At 33.6% G+C, this 27,246-nt stretch overlaps 1 protein-coding gene across 1 annotated transcript; it reads right to left on the minus strand.

The window, feature by feature from the left end:
- Nucleotides 1-329: 329 nt before the first annotated feature.
- On the minus strand, nt 330-27,246 carry LOC138312539 (uncharacterized; the record flags this gene model as incomplete). Its single annotated transcript, XM_069253365.1, has 10 exons — nt 27,113-27,246; nt 12,617-12,808; nt 12,067-12,317; nt 9,774-9,939; nt 8,057-8,267; nt 5,597-5,713; nt 4,915-5,048; nt 3,251-3,355; nt 2,745-2,891; nt 330-451 (listed from the first exon to the last, which is right to left on the minus strand). Coding segments are annotated over exons 2-10 (1,445 nt in total), but the record flags the coding sequence as incomplete, so codon positions are not given.

Raw genomic sequence — 27,246 nt, forward strand, 5'->3', positions numbered from 1 at the left:
TTTGTCTTTCGAACATCGATTTTGTATTTATTAAATATAATACCAATCACTTAATATGTTTTTTAAACCACAAAACGATGTCATAATCGTAAACGAGAGCCAAGTGACAAAGTCATCAAAAAGTATTTCAAAACAAACACTCTAATATATTGCTGCGCACGTCCACTGTAAAGAACCATTATTCCAATGACATGGCGGTAGGTAACTAAGGTAACTATTACTGTACTGCATTACATTGGCCACCATATAACATTGCTACCCAGGGACATCAGTCGCCAGACATTCTCGGGACTTCGGGAAGCTGACAAACTGAGAAGAGCCTTTTATACCAAATACCAATATCAAACTTTTGAGAAAGATTCATGGCGTCAGGACAGCTTAAAACAGCATCACTGCCACGCACTTCTACATCACCACACCAGAGATATTTTAGAAGTAGCGCATCTCTCAACTGAAAAAACGCATTTTTCAATACTTAATTTTCAACTAAAATATAACAAGAAAATAGTTTGGTGTTGGAAAATCTTTTTAAGACAATTAAATGCAATTAGATATATGTACATATAGATCAGAATAAAGGTGCTAGGTTGACGAGAGGGTAATATCGTGAAAACAATAATCATCAAATCGCTACTTACATTAAGACATCACAGTCCTGTTGTGTTCCTTTTTTGTTAATATTTACAGGTAATTAGACTTTCTAGAACAAACATCTAGCAGGTTCTTTATTTGCATAACGGTTGTTATTTTGATCTTGATAAAATATACAGTAATTTGACTCCTTTCTGTTGGGTTTCACTAGGCTAAATTAACATATATGTTCTTTTACTTGTTAATTTACGGTAATTTGACTTTCTAGAATATAACATCGAGCAGAATATGTTTCTTTATATTTGTTAATATATCGGTAATGTGACTTTCTAGAATAAGCATCGATCAGAATCTGTTCTTTATTTGTTAATTTATACGGGTAATTTGACTTTCTAGATATAACATCTGATAGAGTTCTGTTCTTTATTTGTTTATATACGGTAATTAGACTTTCTAGAATAACATCTATATGTTGTTCTTTACTTGTTAATATCCGGTAATTTGACTTTCTAGAATAAACATCTATATGTTCTTTATTTGTTAATATACGGTAATTTGATTTTCTAGAGATAGCATTTATCTGTTTTTATTTGTTTATGATACGGTATATTTGACTTTTCTAGAATTAACATACTTTAAGTTCTTTATTTGTTAATATCCGGTAATTTGACTTTCTAGAATAACATCTATCAGAATTTGTTCTTTATTTGTTTATATACGGTAATTTGACTTTCTAGAATAACATCTATATGTTCTTTTATTTGTTAATATACGGTTAATTGATTTTCTAGAATAATCGTAGCCATATCATCATTGTCTTTTATTTGTTTAGGATACTCGGTTATTTGACTTTCTAGTAATAGCTTCTGTGTATGTCTTTATTTTGGTGTAGATTACCCGGTATATGTGTACTTTACTAGTTTTTACACATTAGTAATCATGTATCTTGTATTTGTTTGTTTAACGGTATCTGGTGACTCGTTCAAGGATAGATAAGTAAAAAAGAGCAGATATATGTTCGTTCTGTATATTTGTGAGATTATACGGTAATTTGATTTTATAGAATTAGCAATGTGGTATCTGTTTTTTAGTTTTGTAACTAAATACGGATGAATGGGACCTTTCTCGAATAACAATGCTACCATGATTCTGTTCTTTACTTGTTAAGAAACGGTATTTGACTTTGCTCTAGAATAAACATTTATCTGTTCTTTATTTTTTAATATCATATGGTAATTTGATTTCTAGATAACATCTTATTATCTGTTATTTGTGTAAATAAACGGTGAATTTGAGCTTTCTAGAAAGAAAACATCTCTTGAACTTAATTTGTTTAATATACGGTAGCGATGACTTTCTAGAATAACATCTATATGTTCTTTAATGGTAAATATACGGGTAATTGGACTTTCATAGAACAATATCGATCAGAATTTGTTCTTTATTTGTTTGATATATACGTAATTTGAACTTTCTACGAATAAGACCAGTCTATATGTTCTTTATTTGTTAATATACGTTAAATCTTGACTTTCTAGACTAACATTCTAACACCACATAAACTAAAAATGTAAATTGTCACGATTATAAGACAACAATTGGTTTTTAAAAACTATGATGCGAAATAAATTATTATCATGCAATAAAAACATTGTTATAAGTCATGCGAAATAATCCACAAGAATGTTTAACCAAGTTATTTTCGCGACGAAGTCATTTTGCGATTTTACGCATATAACGTCTTTTTCACGACGTTATTGTTTCGCGATCGAGACCTCTGAGGTTATACTTCATCTGCATCTAAAACAATTTGTTGCCAGTTATTTTCGAGATTGGTTTTTTAGATTCTACTTCATATGTACCTGAAACATTTCGTGGCCAGTTATTTTCGAGATTGGTTTCTTAGATTTTACTTCATCTGCATCTAAACCATTTCGTGGCCAGTTATTTGCGATATGGTTTCTTAGGTTCTACTTCATCTGCATCTGAAAACATTTCGCGGCCAGTTATTTTCGAATTTGGTTTCTAAGGTTCTACTTCATCTGCATCTGAAACATTTGTGCAGCCAGTTATTTTCGAGATTGGTTTCTAATCACTGGGAAATACGCGAAAATCAATTCTCACGCGAAAAAAAGAAGGTTTAAAGTACTAACCAAGGGAAACAAGTTGACTGTGGATGCCTTCAGGTACTTGAGCATATCCCCTGGGGTTTCGAACAGAAGAACAGATAAGTAGTATGACGCTTTCAATGTTTCTGGTGGAGCCACAATCACAGTCTCCTTCAGTGTTAGTGTGCCTGGCTTATGTAAGCATCGATATAAATACAATAGACATTAGTAAGTCTTTATTTATTGGATGATTCTGAAGACCTAAGCAATTAATTATAATATGCATTTCCCTTTTTCTGGTTTCTGAGTACATTCATGCATTTTAAAGGAGAATGTAAATAAGATAGAAATTCGCAGAAAAAATGTTTTCAAATTTGTCAATTAGAAAAAGTAGTAGGCTATATATGTAATAAAACGTTTTCCCCATTTTATTCGCTAATACAGAGATATATCTCTGTACTTACAGCATTCATACATCGTGGATACTCATACTTCACTTTCATTTTTTATTTCAATACAGGAAAGAAAACTAACAATACACATGCGCATACCTGGGATTCAAACCCTGCAAACAGCAAAATATTCCGGCAGTTCGTGGACACGGAGTTGTCATCTGGTATATCAAGGTCCTCGTACGTATGCTCTTGTTTTTCAAACTGTAGAATATTTTATGATTTATCACATGCATTTTATATGTTGCCAGTTGCAACTGTTTAAAATTTTGCAAGTAAATTTAACTCTGATAAATTTCTATTCAAATTGAAATGTAACAATAAATGAATTAACAAAAATATCAACCAGTAGCTTGTTATGTTTTCATCTTTAATATCAACAGAAAATACTTGTTGACATCAGATACGGCAGAGTGAAAGTAAAGCAAAACTCTGTAACCAAATAAAGAATTTATCACAGAATAGTAAACCGTGGAAATAAAAAACAGCATTTCAATCGAATCCGGCATCAACTACTCATATTAACGTTAACTTTAACTTACCATGGGTGCATCAGCATTTACTTGCTATACTACACAATATTTTTACTTACCACGCTACATAGTTATTTACACCAACCATGGTACGTAATTAGTTTACTTATATTTTACTTACCACACGCTACATACGTTTTTTACTTACCATACTACGTACGTATTTCACTTACTACCTCCTTGAATCTTTTACTTACCATGGGGCATCAGTCTTTTATACCTACCACGCGCGACATAAGTCTTTTACTTACCACGCGACATAAGTCTTTTACTTACCACGCGACATAAGTCTTTTACTTACCACGTGACATAAGTCTTTTACTTACCACGCGACATAAGTCTTTTACTAACCACACGACATAAGTATTTTACTAACCACGCGACATAAGTTTTTTTACTAACCACGCGACATAAATCTTCTACTTACCACGTGACATAAGTTTTTACTTACCACGCGACATAAGTCTTTTAATTACCACGCGACATAAGTCTTTTACAAACAACACGACATAAGTCTTTTAATTACCACGCGACATCAGTCTTTTACTTACCACGCGACATAAGTCTTTTACTTACCACGCGACATAAGTCTTTTATTAACCACACGACATAAGTCTTTTACTTACCACGCGACATCAGTCTTTTACCTACCACGCGACATAAGTTTTTTTACCACGCGACATAAGTCTTTTACTTACCACGCGACATAATTTTTTTTACTTACCACTCGACATAAGTCTTTTACTTACCACATGACATAAGTTTTTTTACTTACCACGCGACATAAGTCTTTTACTAACCACGCGACATAAGTGTTTTACTTACCAAGCGACATCAGTCTTTTTCTTACCACGCGACATAAGTTTTTTTACCGCGCGACATAAGTTTTTTTACTTACCACACGATATAAGTTTTTTACCTACCAAGCGACGTAAGTCTTTTACTTACCAAGCGACCTAAGTCTTTTATTTACCACGCGACATAAGTTTTTTAATTACCATGCGACATCTGTTTTTTAATTACCACGCGACATCTGTCTTTTACTTACCACACGACATAAGTCTTTTTTACTTACCACGCGACATAAGTCTTTTAACCTACCACGCGACATAAGTCTTTTACTTACCACGCGACATAAGGTTTTTTTTTACATACCACACGACATAAGTCTTTTACTTACCACGCGACATAAGTCTTTTACTTACCACGCGACATAAGTCTTTTACTTACCATGCGACATAAGTACTGTATCTCGTCGCTGTTGAGACACCTAAATGCGTTAGCAATATCTTCATTACGGACTATGTGGCCAAGCAATTTTTCTATTGCCCGATAACTCGACTGAAGTGTAGGATTTGAATTGTCTAAAACAAAAGAATTCTTTCAAGTACATGTATATTTATGTGTTATATTTTACAATGATGTTGTAAATGTCATCATATCCCTATATATCGTATTCATTTTAGCATGTGTTCCCCATTCAGCCATCATAATGTTTCTAAGTTATTTTGATGACATGCTACACCCGGATCACACTAATGATCGTGATATCTTAACAGTTTCTTTATATTAGACTCCAAAATGCTTGGTGAAACTCATTATACAAGGTAAAATTGCAACTCGGACAAACGTAGACTCATTTTCAATCAAATTTAAAATTAAGTTTGGATGTATTTGCAAAAGAACTACGTGATGCATATTTGCTTTGAAAGCCAAACTCATCTTTGTTTTAAATTTTACAGCTTTTATCTTCCAAAAGGGAAACCTGACATAATTAAACTTATGCAAGATAAAAATAGGTGAAAACAACAGAAAATGAAATGTTTGCTTATCGTCGAAGGCATTCAACACAAACCAAGATAAAATATCAATTTTCAATGAATTCTTTGTCTTGAGTAATACATGTACATACTACTTGTACTGCTGAATTGTCCAGCGGCCCCATCACTAACGATGCTGCTCATTCCTCCTTGAGGGATATCGGCCATTTGTGGACCCAAGACCGATGGTTTATTGGGTTCAGTGTCTGCTGTTTATGGCAGAAGAGAAAATTAAGGACTTAGTTATGAGACACTCCACAACAACTTTACTGGATGTGCTTAATATATTGTATGGATATAAAGAATTACTGTAAACTAATGTTCGTTCGCGCGTGATTTACCTAGGCGAATTTCGCGATCCATGTAAATTCGCGAAATTTTCTCTCCGCGAATTAATGTATACATCAACTATACTGATAGACAATTGAATTTATTGTTCTTTAATTGATGATTATTAATCTTCGAGAGCTTATTTTGAAATGACAATCACTTAACCGTGCCGTGAACGATCGTTGATTTACAGTATTAGATTGTTTTAAATTTACTCGAATCGGATGCTTTACACATTTTACAAAAATGACGTGGAATTAAATCTCTTCATCTTCTGAACTACTACTATGTTCGCCCCATAGCCACCTACGTTTGATTCACAATGTTGTCAAATATGAGGCATGATATGCAATTAATGTTAGAGTTAGCATTACGGATATAACATGTCAGTCTAGTGTAAAGCGAAGTCATGCACACAGGTTTACATATGTTCCTTTGTAGTCAATTGGAGTTCAAAATTAACGTAATCGCAATGTCGTATGAATACAATCCCGGTCAGACCGTACTTCTTCTACTGCACGCTTCGATAAGTTGTTGCGTCATATGCTAATCTAAGTTATTACTTAATTTACATCTTTCCACTACATAGTTTTGCTTTGATTGAGGCTTAATGTTTAACAAAAAGATGGAACTTTAGGCGGCACACACAATATCATTCTCGTTAGTATCGAAAGAAATGAACAGCAAATTTTACAATTAAGCTTTGGTGTCACTATTTTTTTTTTAATTTCATCGCGGTTTGGATTTTAATTTTGGTTTGCAAACAGTGTGAATCCGCGTATAATTAAAGGGATTATTTTTCGAATTCAATACCCAACGTCAATATTACTATTGTGACGTCACAAAAACATCTGGTTTCATCGCCATTCTCGGATTTTTGTTCTCATTTAAGCATTGAAGTCACTATTTTTTTTAATTTCATCGGGGTATCAAAGCAATTTTGTTTGCAAACTGTGTGAATCCGCGTAGCGGATTCTCACAATGTTTGCAAACGAAATTTAATTTGGTTAATTTTCCATACTACTTGATAAAATGAAATACGTTTACACGTACGATCCCGTTGATTTTTCCAAGAGATTATTTTTGCCGAATCAATACGCAACGTAAATGTTTCTATTGTGACGTCACGATAACGTCGGATTTCCGCGCCATTCCTGGATTTTTTCATCGTGGAATGCAAAGAATGATAAGGCCAATCAGAAAGCCAGAAATAAAGAAAAATTAATTATAGTGGTATGGAAAAAAAAATCGGCCAATCAGAAAGCTAGTTTCAGTATGAAAACAAAGAAAAAAATTATTGAAATGTAAACAAAGTTTACTTGTCATAGGTTGACAGATTTCAAAAAAGAAATAGATATTAGATCCAGATCAAGTGGGTATTTGACATCAAAATGGAGTATGTGTTCAAGCATTTATTACGGTTATAAACAACAAAGCGAATCGCTGGTCGGGACTACAACCGGGAGTTTTCCCCAATAATAATTGGGGGAATTCCATAGTTTACATCAGTACAGTCACTCGACTTACCCCAATATACGGGACTCTAAATATAGTTTTCGGATCTATATCGCGTTTGTACACCGACACATCCATAACATAAAGTCAGCAGCTCATGTGTGTTTCAAACTATGTTATCAACGACCATACCATGAATATCCCACACTATCTTTCCTCAGTTAAACATCAAATATGACTCGCTCCACTTCGGACCGCATCACTACTCTGACAACGATACATCTACGTAGTCGTTTCGCCTAGGTTATCCCTAATTTGTTCGAAATAAACATTATTGATATATGATCAGATTTTGATGTTGACAATTCCTATTTTTGATTATTGTTATATTTCTAATTTAACGGCAGCTATAACTTTCTATAAGCGGAACTATATATCCTGTCATCCTGACTATCGTAGTTACTCAACTTGGCAAGCAAAGAATTTTTCCACAGTTATTGATGGATTTTGAAATAATATAATCATTTGTTAAGAGTTGTTATACTCTGCGATACAATTCTTTTAGCGTTGTTCCTGCCAGACATTTTTCGCTAAAATGTTTGTGTGAATATAGTATACATTTACATATTGCAAATACATACTAGAGACAATTATTCAACAATAAACTTCAGTTTAGATATTGTTTAAATGTTAGATTATGAACACAAACAATAACTGAGCAATTGCATTGGTAAATGTATTCAACCAATTATAACAAAAATGCATACCACAAAGCGCAATTCTGCAACGTCGTGCATTATTGAGTACTGGCAATGTATCTTTTAGAAATCCCTTCGATGATTTTGTTGCTGTCATTTTCCCATCTCCAGACACCTCCAATGGTAACGTTTTGTAAAGAACTGGACCAATGACACACGCATGTTTTTCTTCCGAAGTTTCGTGACCCAATCGAATCGTTGGTGTAATTGGCATATAAGTCTGTTGCAAAAGAAAATAAAATTAAATATTGTTAAGGGAGAAAAAAAGGTACTCCATTATAATAGGTTTGATTTAGCAGTAATTTTATCGCGAATTAATGACATGAGGGCAACTTCGAAGTCGTGATGGCCTGTTAAAGCTGACAATGCATTTGCGCATTGACATACTGGAAGAGAGGGAACGAAAATGGAAGGTCCTACTCTTTTTTAACTTTAACTACACTGTAGCACTGTCAACTTTAACCAATTAGTAAGGATAATTAATTCCAAGTTTCTATGCTGAGATTTCTATAGTCCACTTAACCTGTATTTGAGGCATGTGTCTGGCAATGTTTTTTTTTTCAAATTAGTTTGCTCAGCAAAATACGTGAATTAAAATCGTGCAAAGTAATAATTACCTGTATATGGTTACCAATGCAATCAAATGAAGGTTAAAAGTCAACTAAATGAATGTATGGGGCACTCTCATTCATACCAATTTCAACAAAACGCCACAGTAATGTTGATGCAATGAGTAAATAACGCATTAGTCTTTGGAATCTTGGTCAAGTGATGTAACATATGATACCTATTATTACACATATCCTATGGTTAATGATGGTTCTCTTGGAAGCATAGCAGAGGCCTCTGATTGGTCTAAATGTAACCAATCCCTTTTTAAGCTGAAAATTGATGTACATGTATGAAGGTTTTAATAAGATGACAAATACAATGAAAAAGTTTTGACATGAGATGCTCATTGGTTACTATGGTTACCGAATGGAACTGCAAAATGAATATAATATATACATTACTAATTACACATAAATACATATGAAATATTAAGTTTTGCTTTCGTTATCTTAGCATTCAATATACAGTAATAGGGTATAATGGCATTGATTTTTTTCACAATGCAATTTATTATTTCAAATACTTTTATACAGAAGTAAAATATGAAGCTCAAACTTTTCAATAGTGGCAATAGTGTAAAGTAAATAACTTTTATTACCGAAGAAAAGAACTAATTCATCTGAATTTGATGTTTTTGATATATACCAATTCATATTCGTCGGCGCTGTAGCATCTTTATAACCTGATAAAAATACAGATACTTATTACTACATTGTACCTCCGTTCCATAGAGGATCTGATAACATCCCATAAGGGGTCATGTTCGGATGACCTTTATGACACATGTACTTCAGATCAATTGCAATTTCAACACCTTCATTAAAAAACGACATTTCGTCCCAGTTTACATATACATTTATCTTTGTTGTCCAGAATGAGCGAGGGACCTAAGTAAACAAGAAATATTCTTGCAGCTCTTTCAAACTTTCCAGTCCCCTGAAATTCTGCAAGCGGCAATGTGATTGGCATATTTGAAAGGTCACTAAAACGTGACCCTTAAGTGGATGTTGTTAGATCATTTACCAAACGGAATGATAATAAGGATTTGTATTTAAATCAGATTCATTTACTGGATGACTACCTTGCATTAATTTCAACAAATATAAGTTTATACCGGCTTATAATTGGCGCTTCCTTCCACTTTCCGCCGTTTGGTAGATGTAGCCAAGCCGTCTGCTTCATCTGTTGGTTGTATGGCTTCACACAGTTCGTTGACAATGCATGGGATAACATTTTCTCTTTTCATGTCCTTTATATAATCGGATTCCATGTTCAGGGACCTTATCAAGACAAAGAGGAGACATTTTAACTTTGTCACATATGTTCCCGCTATATATACATTTTTTTACTTATCGCACCTCGACAGAAATGTCCCCAAATGATTGGCGGAGAGCCGTCACGTGGTGAACCCCTTACACTTGATAGGGGGGTCAGTAAATTTCATTATGGTGCAATATGGCGGCTCTCGCCATCACTTCAAAATTTAAACACATTCTCTTCCAGTAAATATACCATTTTATTACAGTAGAAATGCATTTTTAATGCGAGTCGCTTCCCCTACGCCAGTGTGAAAGTTGATGACGTTGTAAAAGTCAAACAATTCAAGCGTTTTCTCGACTGTGATTATAAACAAATAGAGGGATTCGTACAGTACAGGTCAATCCTCACTCTACAATCAATTTATCGGCATAACTTTTGAGTGATTATCTCAGCGAGAACGCAGAGATGATCAAGGAGATTGCGCTTCAAATGTTGGATGGATGTTTGCGTCACTTTTGTTTGTGGTGCTTTCAATATACAGCAAGTCTGGTGTCATATTGAGGAAGGCCTACTGTGCACTTGGAATGTGGACATTATTGTTAATTTATGAATTATTCAGTATTATTCTGCAGGTTTCTTATACAGTACATTTGCAGATTCCGAAAAGAAATACATAAATAAATATGTAGGCCTATGTCAATTATTAAAAAAGCGTCGTCTGTTTGTATCCTTCGCCAGCATGATTCAAGTGTGATTTCAGATTGTTGATAAAACAAATATAGGAAACAAAGACCTAATGAAACAAATTAATGGTCCTCGATGCGATAAATTCGTTATATACTCAGTTACTGATCATGACCCCTATAAAGACATGGAGTTTCAGTATGAAGTATAGGAGGCTCGGGGTATACCCTTGCCCCATACAAATCTTACTGACCCTCTATGCCTTTGTATGGGGTCATAAGTAATATGCGATATAAGCAATAATGTAATTTTACGCGAGGGAAAATTTATACTTATTTAACTAAGTGGGATATTTTGCGAATTTACAATTTGTTACTAAAACGCAACAAGAACTAAGAAATCGTGAAATCAATGTTTTCAGAATCACAGAATTATAAATTAAAAAGAACCTAATAGCGGTGATAAATACCTGTATCAAGGATTTCAGCAAACTATTAATAAAGCATCTATTTACCAATATCGGAATAATATTGGGTTTTCAAAGTCACAAATTTACAAATGTAAATTTTTTTAGTTCTTTTAGCCAAATTTTCATATATATAAGCTCAAATATACTAATGATCCCCCATCTGTCATAAGTTTTAAAAGAGATCTTGAATATTATTTCAGGTTAGATGAGTATACCAATAAAAAAAATCTAACTCTAAATGTTTTCAATAAAAGGTGGGAACACTTAAAATTACTTATTTCATGACTATCATAGCACTTTAATTCGATGCAGCTCATGTGTGGAAGTGTGAGTGAATGTTGTACATTCAGATTTTATATTTTCTCCTTTATAACTCAACAATTTGTTTTTTTTCATAAAGAAATATATAATTATAATATCTTTTATGAATGACTGTTTGTACATTCCATCAATTCATATGTTTTCTTCACTGTTAAATTTGTGTATTGTTTCTAATGATGTTTTTGGAGAATAAAAAAAATTGAAAGAGAAAAAAAAATAAAGCATCTATTTATGTAAATTCGGAACTTTTCTTTTTTAACTTTTCTTATTTGTTTTTCACACAAAGATTGAATGGTGGGAAAACCCGACTTCATCGTGACGTCACAATAAAAACATTGACGTTGCGTATTGATTTGGAAAAATAATCCGTTGAAAAACCTATGGAATCGCACATTAAAACATAATTCATTTAATCAAATAGTCTCAAAAATTAACTATAAGTATGGATGTCACTATATTTGCTTTAAATTCATCGTTCTATGGAAAAAATTGTTTGCAATCTTTTGAGATAATCCGCTACGCGGATTCACATAGTTTGCACAGTATGGAAACTTTTTTTCACACTCCAAAATTATCACCATCGCCTTTGGTGACAGTGATATTCTCACTGGGCTGGCATCAGCATTTTGTCACCTTGACGATGCAGGTAGTATTTAAATATCAATACACTTACCATATTTTAAGCTGCTTTTCTAGACTATCTCGTTTAATGTATGAATAATTTAAATTTCTAGCTGGTACTTCTGTCCTGGTACCACTGGTGTAATTGCCTCCCATGGACAGTAGTTGTTCCTCCTCTCCAGCTGCAATTGTTGGACTTAGGTCACGATCAGTTGTTACAATGTTTTTTGGTAATGTTTTTTTCACTGATATATCTTGTAATGAAAATGTTTGGCCTCTACGTTCTTTAAGAAAGTCTTTCAGCTGAAAGAAAGTCAATGTTGGGATATACTTTCAATAATCATTGATACGGGTATGTTCAATATATATAATTTCAATTAGCATTACAAATAACTTTGTTATGGCCTCAAGTCATTTATACAGATTATATGTATTTGTATATTAATGACACATTTTATTTCTTCAACTTTACGGAGAGTTTGACATTTTACAGTAACAAAATGTATATTTGGTTATTATCATCCTCGAAACTTACTCCAATATATGATAGATTACCCATAGTATGGTGCCTGGCTTTAACGTGGAAAATATTAACATCTTACATTTTCATTATCGGGGTGATAACTGTATTTCTCAAACAAGGGCACCAGCCTTATAAAAAAGTTCCGCTGTCGTTTCTGGACGAAGTTTCCAAGTCTCACACTACATACATTTAATGGGACCTTCTTCCATTCAGCATTGGTCGATTCATCAGTTGCGAGAATGATGTCTGCTAACTCATTAGGGGTAGCCATCTGTGGTATATTCAAAATGTTGTAGAATTGTCTGCCCTTGCAAGTAGATACCGACTAATGAATATCGTTTTTTGTTTTTGTTTCAAAAACCATATAACATGCAACAAGGTCGATGTCATTGGGAGTTAAATTGGCTTGTCACAACAAATTTATTCTCCCATTAAGGACTTACTACCTTTCCTTTACAGACCCACTATATTTCCTTAACAAAAAATGAAAGTTGATTAAATATAATGCTAACATAAGACAATGGCCTTAACGGTGACCTGACTATTGGCACAATACACCTTATACAGTGGTGGCAGAACAACGGCGGATCACTACAACGGAATGAAATAGATACCATAGAGTTATGTTACAACTTGTAGATAGGCCTATGATTTGATAACACTATGAGTTCTATATATAGTAGTAGATTGATATATACATTTATCACTTAACTGGTCCGTCCAGCCATATCATAAATATCGTAACACGCATGTGTAATAACTCTAGTATGACCTCACATGTAGTTTTGACGTCACAATATATATAGACGTCGCATGATTGTTTCAGTAGACGGAAACGTCATATCCGAGCTGGATTTCTACTGTTTTATATAGAGACGATATTTAAACTTTTGCTTATATTTCTATTAATAAATAAGTTATGTGATAAATATAATCTTACACTCGTGACTATGTGATATGAAATTTATCAAACTCGTTAAATAATTTGATATGCAACTCGCCTAAAGGCTCGTGGCATGTCAAATTATTGAACTCGTTTGATAAATCTCATATCACATAGTCACTCAGGTAAGATCCTCTGTTTCTCTTAAACTTTTTATCATTTTATCACCGCATTCAAACATTAATGGTACTCGTTTCCAATGTCAGTAAATCACAGATTATACATGTAAGTTCTATTTACTTCAGGTTTCACAGTCCATCTTCCATTTTCTATAACATAAGTGCATGTTCCAAGTTCTGAATTGTATGGTTAGTTGCCTATCTGCTGGCTTGACGTTCTCAAGATATTTTCTTTCAAATTCAAACTTACTTTTAAAAAAAATAGAATACGTACGACATCCTGTTGATTTCTCCATGTCATTAAACCATTTTTGTACAAATTCATTTTGCAGTCTTTGTTTTACGGTAGATTTTAATGTTATGGATAAAGTTTCAAAGGCAACAATATAAATATACATATTATTTTCGGTATAAGTTCGGTACTTTTATCCAATATCACATAACTGATAACCGTCCACATTTTATTTTTACTCAAAAACTGTGCCGTGTTTGCATCGTTATAGCAGAAGTTTGAAATAAAACCACGGATTCTAGATATATTCATGCTAAATTTTGGGATTTTACTCGTAAAAAGATAGTGTTACATTATACTGTTTATTAATTACACTGAAATTTACACCATATGCTATCTAAATCTCAGTCCAGACTGATCCGAACATCATTTTGATATCGCTATCAAATTGGACTGATTATCTAATCTAAAGTATAGATATATACTTGTTTGAATTTTTGAAGTGGTGTAAATGGAATGTTTTTAAACTAAAAATATCTACATCATAAAGCTAGAATAACCATTTACTCGAAAAACTCAATTTGTAGATCTAACGTATACGTATATATGTGTGCTGTATACATGTATAGTACTAGGCTTACCTTGTGTAGCCGCGTACTACTCTGCCATCACAAGACCACATGACCGTAGTCGACACTACCCGTATATACGTAAATCACGACCAAAACCAACCGATAGCGCTAAAAGCTAGGCGATTCGTTGGGTGGCACTTAATTAGTCAGGCATGCCTTAGGCATTGCCTGACTATAGGCATAGCGACCATTTGAGAAAAATACTTTCACTGCCTTTTACTACCTTCAGTGAAATCAATGCGCCGCTGAAGATAGTCCCTGGCTTTTCAGTGATTTCGAAGCTGTATTTTATAGTCAGCATCATTCAATGCGGAAGAAAAATGTATGAAAATCAAAATGAAAGTTTTAGGTAGAAGTTATTTTTTCTTTGATTTGTCTTTATCAAAGATATGCCAAATATCCGTGCTTTTTTCAGATAAGAAATGGCTGATCAATTTCCCTCCCTGAAATAAAACCATATACTGGTAATTGTTTTCGCTGTTCCGCCAATGGAGCCTGTGAATAGCTTAGACAACGGCTTCAGATTAATGCGCCTCGTGTACTGTTACATTGGAGGCCAAGTGACAAACGCACATGCTTGTGTGTATTGTTTTACTTATTCCGGTGTACCTGTTTACACTGGTTCCTATCCAGTTTAACATTCCTGGAGCTTTAAGTTGCTGATAAATTTTGGTTGGTGACAAATGTCTTTTTCAGACTTTGTAGACAACATGAGGCATAGCACATTTTTTTAGCATAAGTGTAGTAAATGTTAACAAATTTTAAAATTCTAAATGTAAAACCTGTAATGAATTTATGTTTGGTTTGATTGACATTACTTTGAATCTTTGAATGATCAATAGATAAAATAGTTATAACACAGAAAGACGTCTATAATCATGACTCATGAGTGTGACCTATTTTTCTGAAATTGTCGCATAACAATAACAAGAGGCCCAAGGGCCTTACCGGTCACCTGAGTTCTGATGCATAAATAAAGAACAAAGTGCAAAAAAAAATTAGAAAATATCTAAGACATAAACTCCCCGCCGCCATATGAAACTAGCACACTGAAAGGTGAGAAAGCAAGGGCAAATTCATCTTGTGGCAATTTATATATTGATCCAATTATTATGGAACCTATACACCTAAAATAAGTTGACTCCTTGTAATATTTTGACGCACGACGACGGACAACAGACGACAAGAATAGGTCAACTGAGACTTCGTCTCAGGTGACCTAAAAACGACATTCAGGAGAAACAACAAACAAAATATGGTCATTGTTAGTACATTAAATTTAAATAATACTTAATATTTAAATATTATCATAGGACCAAAGAAATTGATATCTGAGATGAGTGCGAAACTTACTGATCTTGCATTTTTGAATTTTCAAAATTAGGTCAGTGTGACCTACTTTTCTACATATTGTAATAGAACAATAAGAATTGATAACTGGGATGACCAAAACACAACGAACATGAATTTTGTAAAATTAGGTCAGTGTGACCTACTTTTTTAAAAATTACCACAGGACAATGAAAATTGACATTTAGGGTGACCAATAGATGGTGAAGGGGAATTTTGCAAAATTAGGTCAGTGTGACCTAATTTTCTATATATTGTTATAGAACAATAAGAATTGATATCTGGGATGACCAAAACATACCGAACATGAATTTTGTAAAATTAGATCAGTGTGACCTACTTTCCTAAATATTGTGAAAAACAATAAGAATTGACATCTAGGATGAATCAGTAGATGATTTATTATGGATACTTCTAGTGTAGAATAAGTAGATGATTTATGATGGGTCAATTTATGTGTAGAAATCAGAAGATGATTTATGATGGATACTTCTAGTGTAGAAATCAGCAGATGATTTATGATGGATACTTCTAGTGTAGAAATCAGTAGATGGTTTATGATTGATACTTAATGTGAAGAAATCAGTAGATGATTTATTGTGGACAATTTATGTGTAGAAATCAGTAGATGATTTATGATGGATACTTCTAGTGTAGAAATCAGTAGATGGTTTATGATTGATACTTAATGTGAAGAAATCAGTAGATGATTTATTGTGGACAATTTATGTGTAGAAATCAGTAGATGATTTATGATGGATACTTCTAGTGTAGAAATCAGTAGATGATTTATGATTGATACTTAATGTGAAGAAATCAGTAGATGATTTATTGTGGACAATTTATGTGTAGAAATCAGTAGATGATTTATGATGGATTCTTAATGTGTAGAAATCAGTAGATGATTTATGATGGATACTTCTAGTGTAGAAATCAGAAGATGATTTATGATGGATACTTCTAGTGTAGAAATCAGTAGATGATTTATGATTGATACTTAATGTGAAGAAATCAGTAGATGATTTATTGTGGACAATTTATGTGTAGAAATCAGTAGATGATTTATGATGGATACTTCTAGTGTAGAAATCAGAAGATGATTTATGATGGATACTTCTAGTGTAGAAATCAGTAGATGGTTTATGATTGATACTTAATGTGAAGAAATCAGTAGATGATTTATGATGGATACTTCTAGTGTAGAAATCAGTAGATGATTTATGATGGATACTTCTAGTGTAGAAATCAGTAGATGATTTATGATGGATACTTCTAGTGTAGAAATCAGTAGATGGTTTATGATTGATACTTAATGTGAAGAAATCAGTAGATGATTTATGATGGATACTTCTAGTGTAGAAATCAGCAGATGATTTATTGTGGACAATTTATGTGTAGAAATCAGTAGATGATTTATGATGGATTCTTAATGTGTAGAAATCAGCAGATGATTTATGATGGATACTTCTAGTGTAGAAATCAGCAGATGATTTATGATGGATACTTCTAGTGTAGAAATCAGTAGATGATTTATGATGGATACTTCTAGTGTAGAAATCAGTAGATGATTTATGATGGATACTTCTAGTGTAGAAATCAGTAGATGATTTATGATGGATTCTTAATGTGTAGAAATCAGTAGATGATTTATGATGGATACTTCTAGTGTAGAAATCAGTAGATGATTTATGATGGATTCTTAATGTGTAGAAATCAGTAGATGATTTATGATGGATTCTTAATGTGTAGAAATCAGTAGATGATTTATGATGGATACTTCTAGTGTAGAAATCAGCAGATGATTTATGATGGATACTTCTAGTGTAGAAATCAGTAGATGATTTATGATGGATACTTCTAGTGTAGAAATCAGCAGATGATTTATGATGGATACTTCTAGTGTAGAAATCAGTAGATGATTTATGATTGATACTTAATGTGAAGAAATCAGTAGATGATTTATGATTGATACTTCTAGTGTAGAAATCAGCAGATGATTTATGATGGATACTTCTAGTGTAGAAATCAGTAGATGATTTATGATGGATACTTCTAGTGTAGAAATCAGCAGATGATTTATGATGGATACTTCTAGTGTAGAAATCAGTAGATGATTTATGATGGATACTTCTAGTGTAGAAATCAGCAGATGATTTATGATGGATACTTCTAGTGTAGAAATCAGTAGATGATTTATGATGGATACTTCTAGTGTAGAAATCAGTAGATGATTTATGATCGATACTTCTAGTGTAGAAATCAGTAGATGATTTATGATGGATTCTTAATGTGTAGAAATCAGTAGATGATTTATGATCGATACTTCTAGTGTAGAAATCAGTAGATGATTTATGATGGATTCTTCTAGTGTAGAAATCAGTAGATGATTTATGATGGATTCTTAATGTGAAGAAATCAGTAGATGATTTATGATGGATACTTCTAGTGTAGAAATCAGCAGATGATTTATGATCGATACTTCTAGTGTAGAAATCAGTAGATGATTTATGATGGATTCTTCTAGTGTAGAAATCAGTAGATGATTCATGATAGATACTTCTAGTGTAGAAATCAAGTAGATGATTTATGATGGATTCTTAATGTGTAGAAATCAGTAGATGATTTATGATGGATACTTCTAGTGTAGAAATCAGAAGATGATTTATGATGGATACTTCTAGTGTAGAAATCAGTAGATGATTTATGATTGATACTTAATGTGAAGAAATCAGTAGATGATTTATTGTGGACAATTTATGTGTAGAAATCAGTAGATGATTTATGATGGATTCTTAATGTGTAGAAATCAGTAGATGATTTATGATGGATACTTCTAGTGTAGAAATCAGCAGATGATTTATGATGGATACTTCTAGTGTAGAAATCAGCAGATGATTTATGATGGATACTTCTAGTGTAGAAATCAGTAGATGATTTATGATGGATACTTCTAGTGTAGAAATCAGTAGATGATTTATGATGGATACTTCTAGTGTAGAAATCAGCAGATGATTTATGATGGATACTTCTAGTGTAGAAATCAGTAGATGATTTATGATCGATACTTCTAGTGTAGAAATCAGCAGATGATTTATGATGGATACTTCTAGTGTAGAAATCAGTAGATGATTTATGATGGATACTTCTAGTGTAGAAATCAGCAGATGATTTATGATGGATACTTCTAGTGTAGAAATCAGCAGATGATTTATGATGGATACTTCTAGTGTAGAAATCAGTAGATGATTTATGATGGATACTTCTAGTGTAGAAATCAGTAGATGATTTATGATGGATTCTTAATGTGTAGAAATCAGTAGATGATTTATGATGGATACTTCTAGTGTAGAAATCAGTAGATGATTTATGATGGATACTTCTAGTGTAGAAATCAGTAGATGATTTATGATGGATACTTAATGTGAAGAAATCAGTAGATGATTTATGTTAGTATAGAAGTTAATAGAAGAAAGTGTTGAAATCAATCAGTAGATGATTTATGTTTGACAAATAATGCGTAGAAATCATTAGATGTTGGATACTACAAGTATTGAAGTCAGTACATGATTTATAATAGATAATATCAGTGTTGAAATCGATAGATGATTTAAAATGGATACTGCATGTGTAGTAACTAGTATATCAGAGATGCATTGTTATGTTTAACATTTAATAGAATTTTACAGTTAAACAGATATGGTTTCCTTATGCAAAATAAGATTTTTGTGTTATTTTCAATTTGTAAAATTACAAGTAAAACATATATTAATCACTGGATATTAACTTCTGTTGAATGGCAGAAAAAATATACATTTTTAAAAATTTTCATTGTTCTCAAAAAGCTGGAACATACCCAGTTTTTGCATCACCGCACTCTCTTGAGCTGTAGGAATTTACAGATCTTTTTTTATTTGCAATTGTTACCTCAATTTAACATAACTAGCAATGTGTTGTCAATAACATTCCAATGAACATGTAAAATAGCCTCACTGACATGATAACAAAATGTATGTTGAACTTTTTTCTTAGCTTTAATGATTTTATTTCATCGCAAGATGATTCAGCAATAACAGTGAAATCTTAAAATTCATTTTGTATTACATTATACAAATGTTTTTCATGATGATAATCTGCTTAAATGTTCCACGACAATACAGTATCTTTTTCAAATTTTGTAATAAAACTATTAGTGTAAATAATAGTGTTAATTGTTCATTAAATACTTGCATGTACATTCCATAAAGTTACCTCTATCACAACTGCAGTAAATGCTACAATATATAATGAAACATTGTGTGATTGATACAAGAAGTTAACCGTTATTGTCACAAATTTTGACCACCACATGACCTGATAAAAACAGCAATGAAAATCTCTAATTCTCCATCAGCTATTACTGTGCCTATGGGAATTCTTATTTGTAAAGGATATTAAATGAACAGTACCCCGTATTTGATATTGAATGATATCAAAGATATTTTATTAACACTCGGCATATTGTTTTAGTATAAGATAATCAAATGTGAAAAGAACACTATTGAATAATTTTGTTGACTTGTCTGACTACATTGATAAAAGCATGAGGAAATTAAAAGTATTACCGTAGTACATTACCTATTAATGCTACGTGTATTGTTACATGAACGAATAACAGAAATGAGAAACCAGCAGCTAAATTCAAAACACAGTTTAATTATATACAATATTATACAGAGATGGTTTACAATATCTAAAGTAATTGGTGGTGGTACAAGAGTAATACTATGGTTTAAAGTGTTACTTATCTGTATGCGAATGTCCTGGTATAATCCTTGATCCCTCCAGGTTTCAAATTAACAATAATCACAAATCCACAAGGAAATTGAATGTCCACCGATGATTTGTAAAGTTCCAGGCAATATGAATAAATCCACACAAAGTGTTGTAATAATCCACAGATAAAATCACAATAGCTCTCCCAATAGAATCTAATATGGCACTGTACAATTCTTGATATGTCTTATTACAGGTCTCATTACAGTTCTGATTAGCCTTGGACAGCTGGAGTATATATAGCTAAACCGTAATTCAAGAATATTGGAGAACCTTCTACTTCTAGAAATATCTAACTAAAAACAGTAAACAAGTAAACACACATAACTTTCTGGAAATAGATCATTCTAGATCTCTATTTAAAATCAACATGTTTACAAACATATTTGTTTATACATGATTATATTCTAGAAAGTTCTATAACCTAAATCAATGATATGACCTTCATAGGATGTATTGATAAAAAAAACTATAGGAGTTATCTCCCTTATCTCATAACTACATGTATTTAGTGTCATACATAACACACCCCTCCTTAAAGAAAAGAAAGTTTTCTTGAAAAGGAAACTTTCTTGACATATTAAGTCATATTTAAATCCTTGATAAAGCATCAGCTAGAATATTGTCTTTCCCTTTGATATGTTTGATGTCAAGATTGTATTCTTGCAAAGTCAAACTCCACCTGAGAATTCTTTGATTTTTGTTTTTCATTTTTCCAATGAATGTTAAAGGGTTTGTGGTCGGTGAAGACCAACACAGGCACAACTGTAGTGCAGAGATACACATCAAATTGGTTCAAGGCCAAAATCAATGCTAAACATTCTTTCTCAATGGTGGAATAATTTCTCTGGTGTTTGTCAAATTTTTTCGAGAAGTAACAAATTGGATGGTCAATTTGTTCAGTACTTTCTTGCATCAAAACAGCACCAACACCTACATCACTGGCGTCAACAAACAGTTTAAACTGTTTATTAAAATCTGGAGCAGTCAGAACTGGTGAGTTTGATAGTATGGCTTTCAATTTCTCAAATGCAGACTTACATTCGTCTGACCAAACAAATTTGATATTTTTCTTTAACAAAGCAGTAAGTGGAGCTGCTATAACAGAGAAATTTTGACAAAATTTTCTGTAGTATCCAGCCATACCAAGAAACCTCATCAGCTCTCTCTTGCCTCCAGGAGCTGGAAAATCTATAATTGATTCTACTTTGGCCTGAACAGGTTTAACCTGCCCCTGTCCTACAACATGGCCTAAAAATTCAACAGTTGCATGACAAAATTCACATTTCAATAAGTTTACAGTCAATTTCATGGTAGTGAGTCTTTCGAAGAATTCACGAATCCCGCGTAGATGTTCTTCCCACGTGTCGTGGTAGTTGATGACGTCATCAATGTATCCATCACAGCCTTCCAGGTCTGATATCACGCTGTTAAGAAGACGTTGAAATGTTGCCGGGGCATTCTTCATACCAAACGGCATCACTTTGTACTGGTACAAACCTTGTGAGGTTACAAATGCCGACACTTCTTTAGCTCTTTCTGTTAATGGCACCTGCCAATATTCTTTCAACAGGTCAAACTTGCTTACGTACTTGGCTTTGCCAACTTTGTCAATACACGAGTCAATCCTTGGAATTGGATAAGAGTCTGTTTTACTGACAGAGTTTACTTTTCTGAAGTCAGTACAGAACCGGTATGTCTTGTCTGGCTTTGGCACCAGAACACATGGAGAGCTCCATTCACTTTTGCTTGGTTCAATAATATCATTGTCCAACATGTATTGAATTTCTTTCTTTAAGTGTTCTTCTTTCAAAGGATTGACACGGTAAGGATGTTGCTTGACAGGTGGCGCATCGCCTACATCCACGTCGTGATAGATAGCATCTGTTTTGCCTGGTGTATCCGGAAACAAATGTTTATACTCAAGTATCAAATCTTTAAGTTCATTGCGTTCCTTTTCCGATAGATGACACAGTTTCTTGTCCAAGTTCGCGAGCACATCTGAGTTCCGTAACTTAACATCACAGTCTAAACCTACATCTTGTACACCACCATCTAAGTCTAATTTACAAATATCAGCTGTACTTTCACTTTGTGATGGTACAGAGAGATCAAAGTAGCAATAGGTTGAGAGGTCTTGCTCTCTTCTCTATCTACATATTTCTTAAGCATATTAACATGACATAATTGAGTTTTCTTGCGCCTCCCTGGAGTTTGTACAATGTAGTTAACATCATCGACCTTTTTCTCAACAACATAAGGTCCAAAATATCTAGCTTGCAAAGGCTGACCCGGTATTGGTAATAGGGCCAAAATTTTGTCACCTGGATCAAAACTTCTTACGGGCATCTTTATCATACCATGTTTTCATTTTGGTTTGAGTAACGGCCAAATTTTCTTTTGCCAATTCACATGCCCTTGTCAACCTTTGCTTAAAATTAGACACATACTCTAAGAGATTCACTTTAGAATCTTCGTCCAAAATTTTGTCTTTCAAAATTTTCAAAGGACCACGTACAGTGTGTCCAAACACAAGTTCAAAGGGACTGAAGCCAAGAGATTCTTGTACAGATTCTCTAACGCCAAACAACAACATGTGTATACCTTCGTCCCAATCTCTTTTGTTTTCAAAACAATAAGATCTCATCATATTCTTCAATGTCTGATGAAAACGTTCTAAAGCACCCTGAGACTCTGGATGATAAGCACTAGACTTATACTGCTTGATCTGGAGCTGGTACATGACTTGTTGAAAAATACCAGACATGAAATTCGAACCTTGGTCCGACTGGACAGCTTTTGGAAGACCAACCAATGTAAAGAATTTAACCAAAGCCTTGACTATGTTAGGGGCCTTAATATTTCTGAGTGGAATGGCTTCAGGAAAGCGTGTGGAAGCACACATAATAGTTAAAAGATACTCATTCCCAGACTTAGTTTTGGGTAGAGGACCTACACAGTCTATAATGACTCTACTAAATGGTTCCTCAAATGCTGGAATGGGATGCAAAGGTGCAACAGGGATTTTCTGATTAGGTTTCCCTACCACCTGACAAGTATGACAAGACCTACAAAAATCAGCCACATCCCGTTTCAACTTGGGCCAAAAGAAGTGATCTAAGATCCTGTTATAAGTCTTGGTCACACCTAAATGCCCTGCCATAGGTACATCATGAGACAAACTTAGAATATCTTGCCTATACCTCGGTGGGACAACTATTTGATTGACAACCTTCCAGTCTTCCTCGGGAGACACATCAGGGGGACGCCACTTGCGCATCAACACACCTGACCGACGGAAGTAACAAACCGGGACTTTCTCCGCCTCTTCCTCACTCAAAGCCCGATTACACAATAAGGAGATTTCAGGATCTTTTTTCTGTTCTACTATAAGCTCCTCTCTAGACAAAGATGATTTACTCATCATGTCAGACAAAGAAGTACCCTTGTTAGGAACAACTCCATCACTATCAAAGTCTACAGGATTGCTCAAAAGATCACACTTGCCCCCGATATCCTCTATATCATGAGCCAAGAAAGTGTCACCTAACCCTGGACTATAATGATCCTCAACTACTGCAACATCAGAAACCTTCTTACCCATTGAACGAGTTACAGCACAAGAAGGGAAAATACCAGGAAATTCCTGTTGAATAGTCTCAGCATCACCTGTTTTATCTGGAATACTGGACACTAAGGGATCTACCCTAACTTTCTCTCCAGCCAAGTCATTGCCTAAAATGAGCGACACGCCCTCTGTTCCGGTCTAACACCAATGGTGACAGGCCCAGTAACCAAGTCTGACTTTAAATAAACAGAATGGAGAGGCACATTAACAAAACCTAACTCTACACCTTGAAGCAAAACACTACTACCACATGAGGTCTCCTCAGACAAAGGCACTACGCCATCTAATATCAAAGAATGAGAAGCCCCAGTATCTCGCAAAATCTTCACAGGTTTCAAGTTGGTAATATCACTAGTAAGTGAAACAAAACCTTCAGAAATGAAGGGAGAGTACTTCTCCAAGACACTATCAGACTCTGAGCTCTTAATCTCAACAGACACTTTAGAATCTTCCACAATATCACTAAGTTTCTGACTAGGCTTTGACATAGCTAACACAGAAGGAACTGACTGTTTACGCCTTTGCTCCTTACGCTGGAGAGAATAACATTCAGACATAGTATGCCCTACTTTCTTGCAGTAATTACAAACAGGACCAGAAGGAGACCCCACACCTGCCCTATGATCTGTTTTAGAATCAGACTTAGTCTTATCACCTAATTTAGGTTTGTCGTTAGAAGGGCCACTAAAGGTTGGGTTCCTAGGCTGACCAAATTTACTAGTACCTGTGGTACTGTTTTTGTCTTGAGAACTGTTTTTAACAAATGAGCCTTTGTGGGTGAGAGCGTAATCATCAGCCATTGTAGCTGCTTCACTAAGTGTTTCAACTTTTCTCTCATCTAAATGAGTTTTTATGTTTGTGTGGACACAACGTTTTTAAACTCCTCTATCAACAATAATTGCCTCAATTTACCGAAATCGTCATCAATTTCTTTAGAATCACACCACCTATTAAATAATTGTTCCTTTTCTCTGGCAAATTCTACATGAGTTTGTTCATCTCTCTTTCTCGAGTTTCGAAATTTCTGGCGGTAAGCCTCAGGAACTAACTCATAAGCTTTCAAAATAGCTTTCTTGACTACTTGGTAATTTGAAATCTCATCTACAGATAAAGAAGAATAAATGTCTCTAGCTTTACCAATCAAGACCTTTTGAAGAAGCATTGTAAGCTTATCTTCAGGCCATTTCATACTATCAGCTATTTTCTCAAAATGCAGAAAATACTTGTCAACTTCTTTCTCTTGAAAAGGAGGAACTAACCTTATGTTTCTACTAACATCAAAACCTCTGTTTCCTTGTAAACCCCTAAAAGTTGGATTACTTGAACCGTCTTGAAAAGCTAGCTCTAATTCTTTAATTCTAAGTTCTGTTTCAGCTTGAATTTTCTGCTTCTCTAGTTCTCTTTCGATCTCTTTTTCTTTTAATTCTCTTTCAATTTCTTTTTCTTTTAATTCTCTTTCAATTTCTTTTGCTCTTAACTCTCTTTCTTTGTCTTTTTCTTTTTCTCTTAACTCCATCTCTTTCATTTCCTTCTCTACTTCCATTTGTCTTAGTTTCATTTCATGTTCAAGTTCCATTTGTCTAATTTGGATTCCTGAAGTGACTGTTTCCTCTATACTATCTAATGCACTAGAGTCAAATTTGCCATTGTCAACAAAATATCTTATAATTACATTCCGAATTTCAGCTTTCCTCAAATTAGTTTTGATAGCTAGGCCTAAATGTTTACCCAATAACAGTAAATCCTTCTTACTAACTTGCAAAAGAACATCCAGGGATGGCGCTTTAACAAACTGTTCTACCTGCATAGTAGTCATATTTATCTAGCTGTTGGTTTCAAATGTAAACTCCAAGTTTGTACACAAATTTTGAAAATTTCTTAATTAATTTTTCAAAGTTAGATTTCACAAATTAAAATATCGATCTCGGACAGGAGCCCCCAATTCCTGTTACATGAACGAATAACAGAAATGAGAAACCAGCAGCTAAATTCAAAACACAATTTAATTATATACAATATTTTACAGAGATGGTTTACAATATCTAAAGTAATTGGTGGTGGTACAAGAGTAATACTATGATTTAAAGTGTTACTTATCTGTATGCGAATGTCCTGGTATAATCCTTGATCCCTCCAGGTTTCAAATTAACAATAATCACAAATCCACAAGGAAATTGAATGTCCACCGATGATTTGTAAAGTTCCAGGCAATATGAATAAATCCACACAAAGTGTTGTAATAATCCACAGATAAAATCACAATAGCTCTCCCAATAGAATCTAATATGGCACTGTACAATTCTTGATATGTCTTATTACAGGTCTCATTACAGTTCTGATTAGCCTTGGACAGCTGGAGTATATATAGCTAAACCGTAATTCAAGAATATTGGAGAACCTTCTACTTCTAGAAATATCTAACTAAAAACAGTAAACAAGTAAACACACATAACTTTCTGGAAATAGATCATTCTAGATCTCTACTTAAAATCAACATGTTTACAAACATATTTGTTTATACATGATTATATTCTAGAAAGTTCTATAACCTAAATCAATGATATGACCTTCATAGGATGTATTGATAAAAAAAACTATAGGAGTTATCTCCCTTATCTCATAACTACATGTATTTAGTGTCATACATAACAGTATATATGACCTATATCGCTAGGCATGCCTGACTATGAGTACTTTCAGTACTTTGATTTTTCATTCACCCAAAGCAATAGCCTGTCGTATTATCAAAAAATTTTGGCTGCACAAATCCTTTAAAGTAACAGCCTGATAAACACGTTAGTCAAATAGTGTGCACGATTGTGATTATCTGAAAGTACTAGATTTACAAAGCGTACTTACCTTTCCTATCAAGTGATACGAACCCGTCTAACGACTGTTAGATTATGTCAACTGATGCATCTATAATGAGCATTTGCTATTTCTCGGAACCGTTCTGTTTCCATGAAAAACTACAGCGTGACCTAATTTCAAAA

Source organism: Argopecten irradians, unplaced genomic scaffold, assembly GCF_041381155.1.
Source record: "Argopecten irradians isolate NY unplaced genomic scaffold, Ai_NY scaffold_0361, whole genome shotgun sequence".
In the NCBI taxonomy this organism is placed as follows: Eukaryota; Metazoa; Mollusca; class Bivalvia; order Pectinida; family Pectinidae; genus Argopecten; species Argopecten irradians.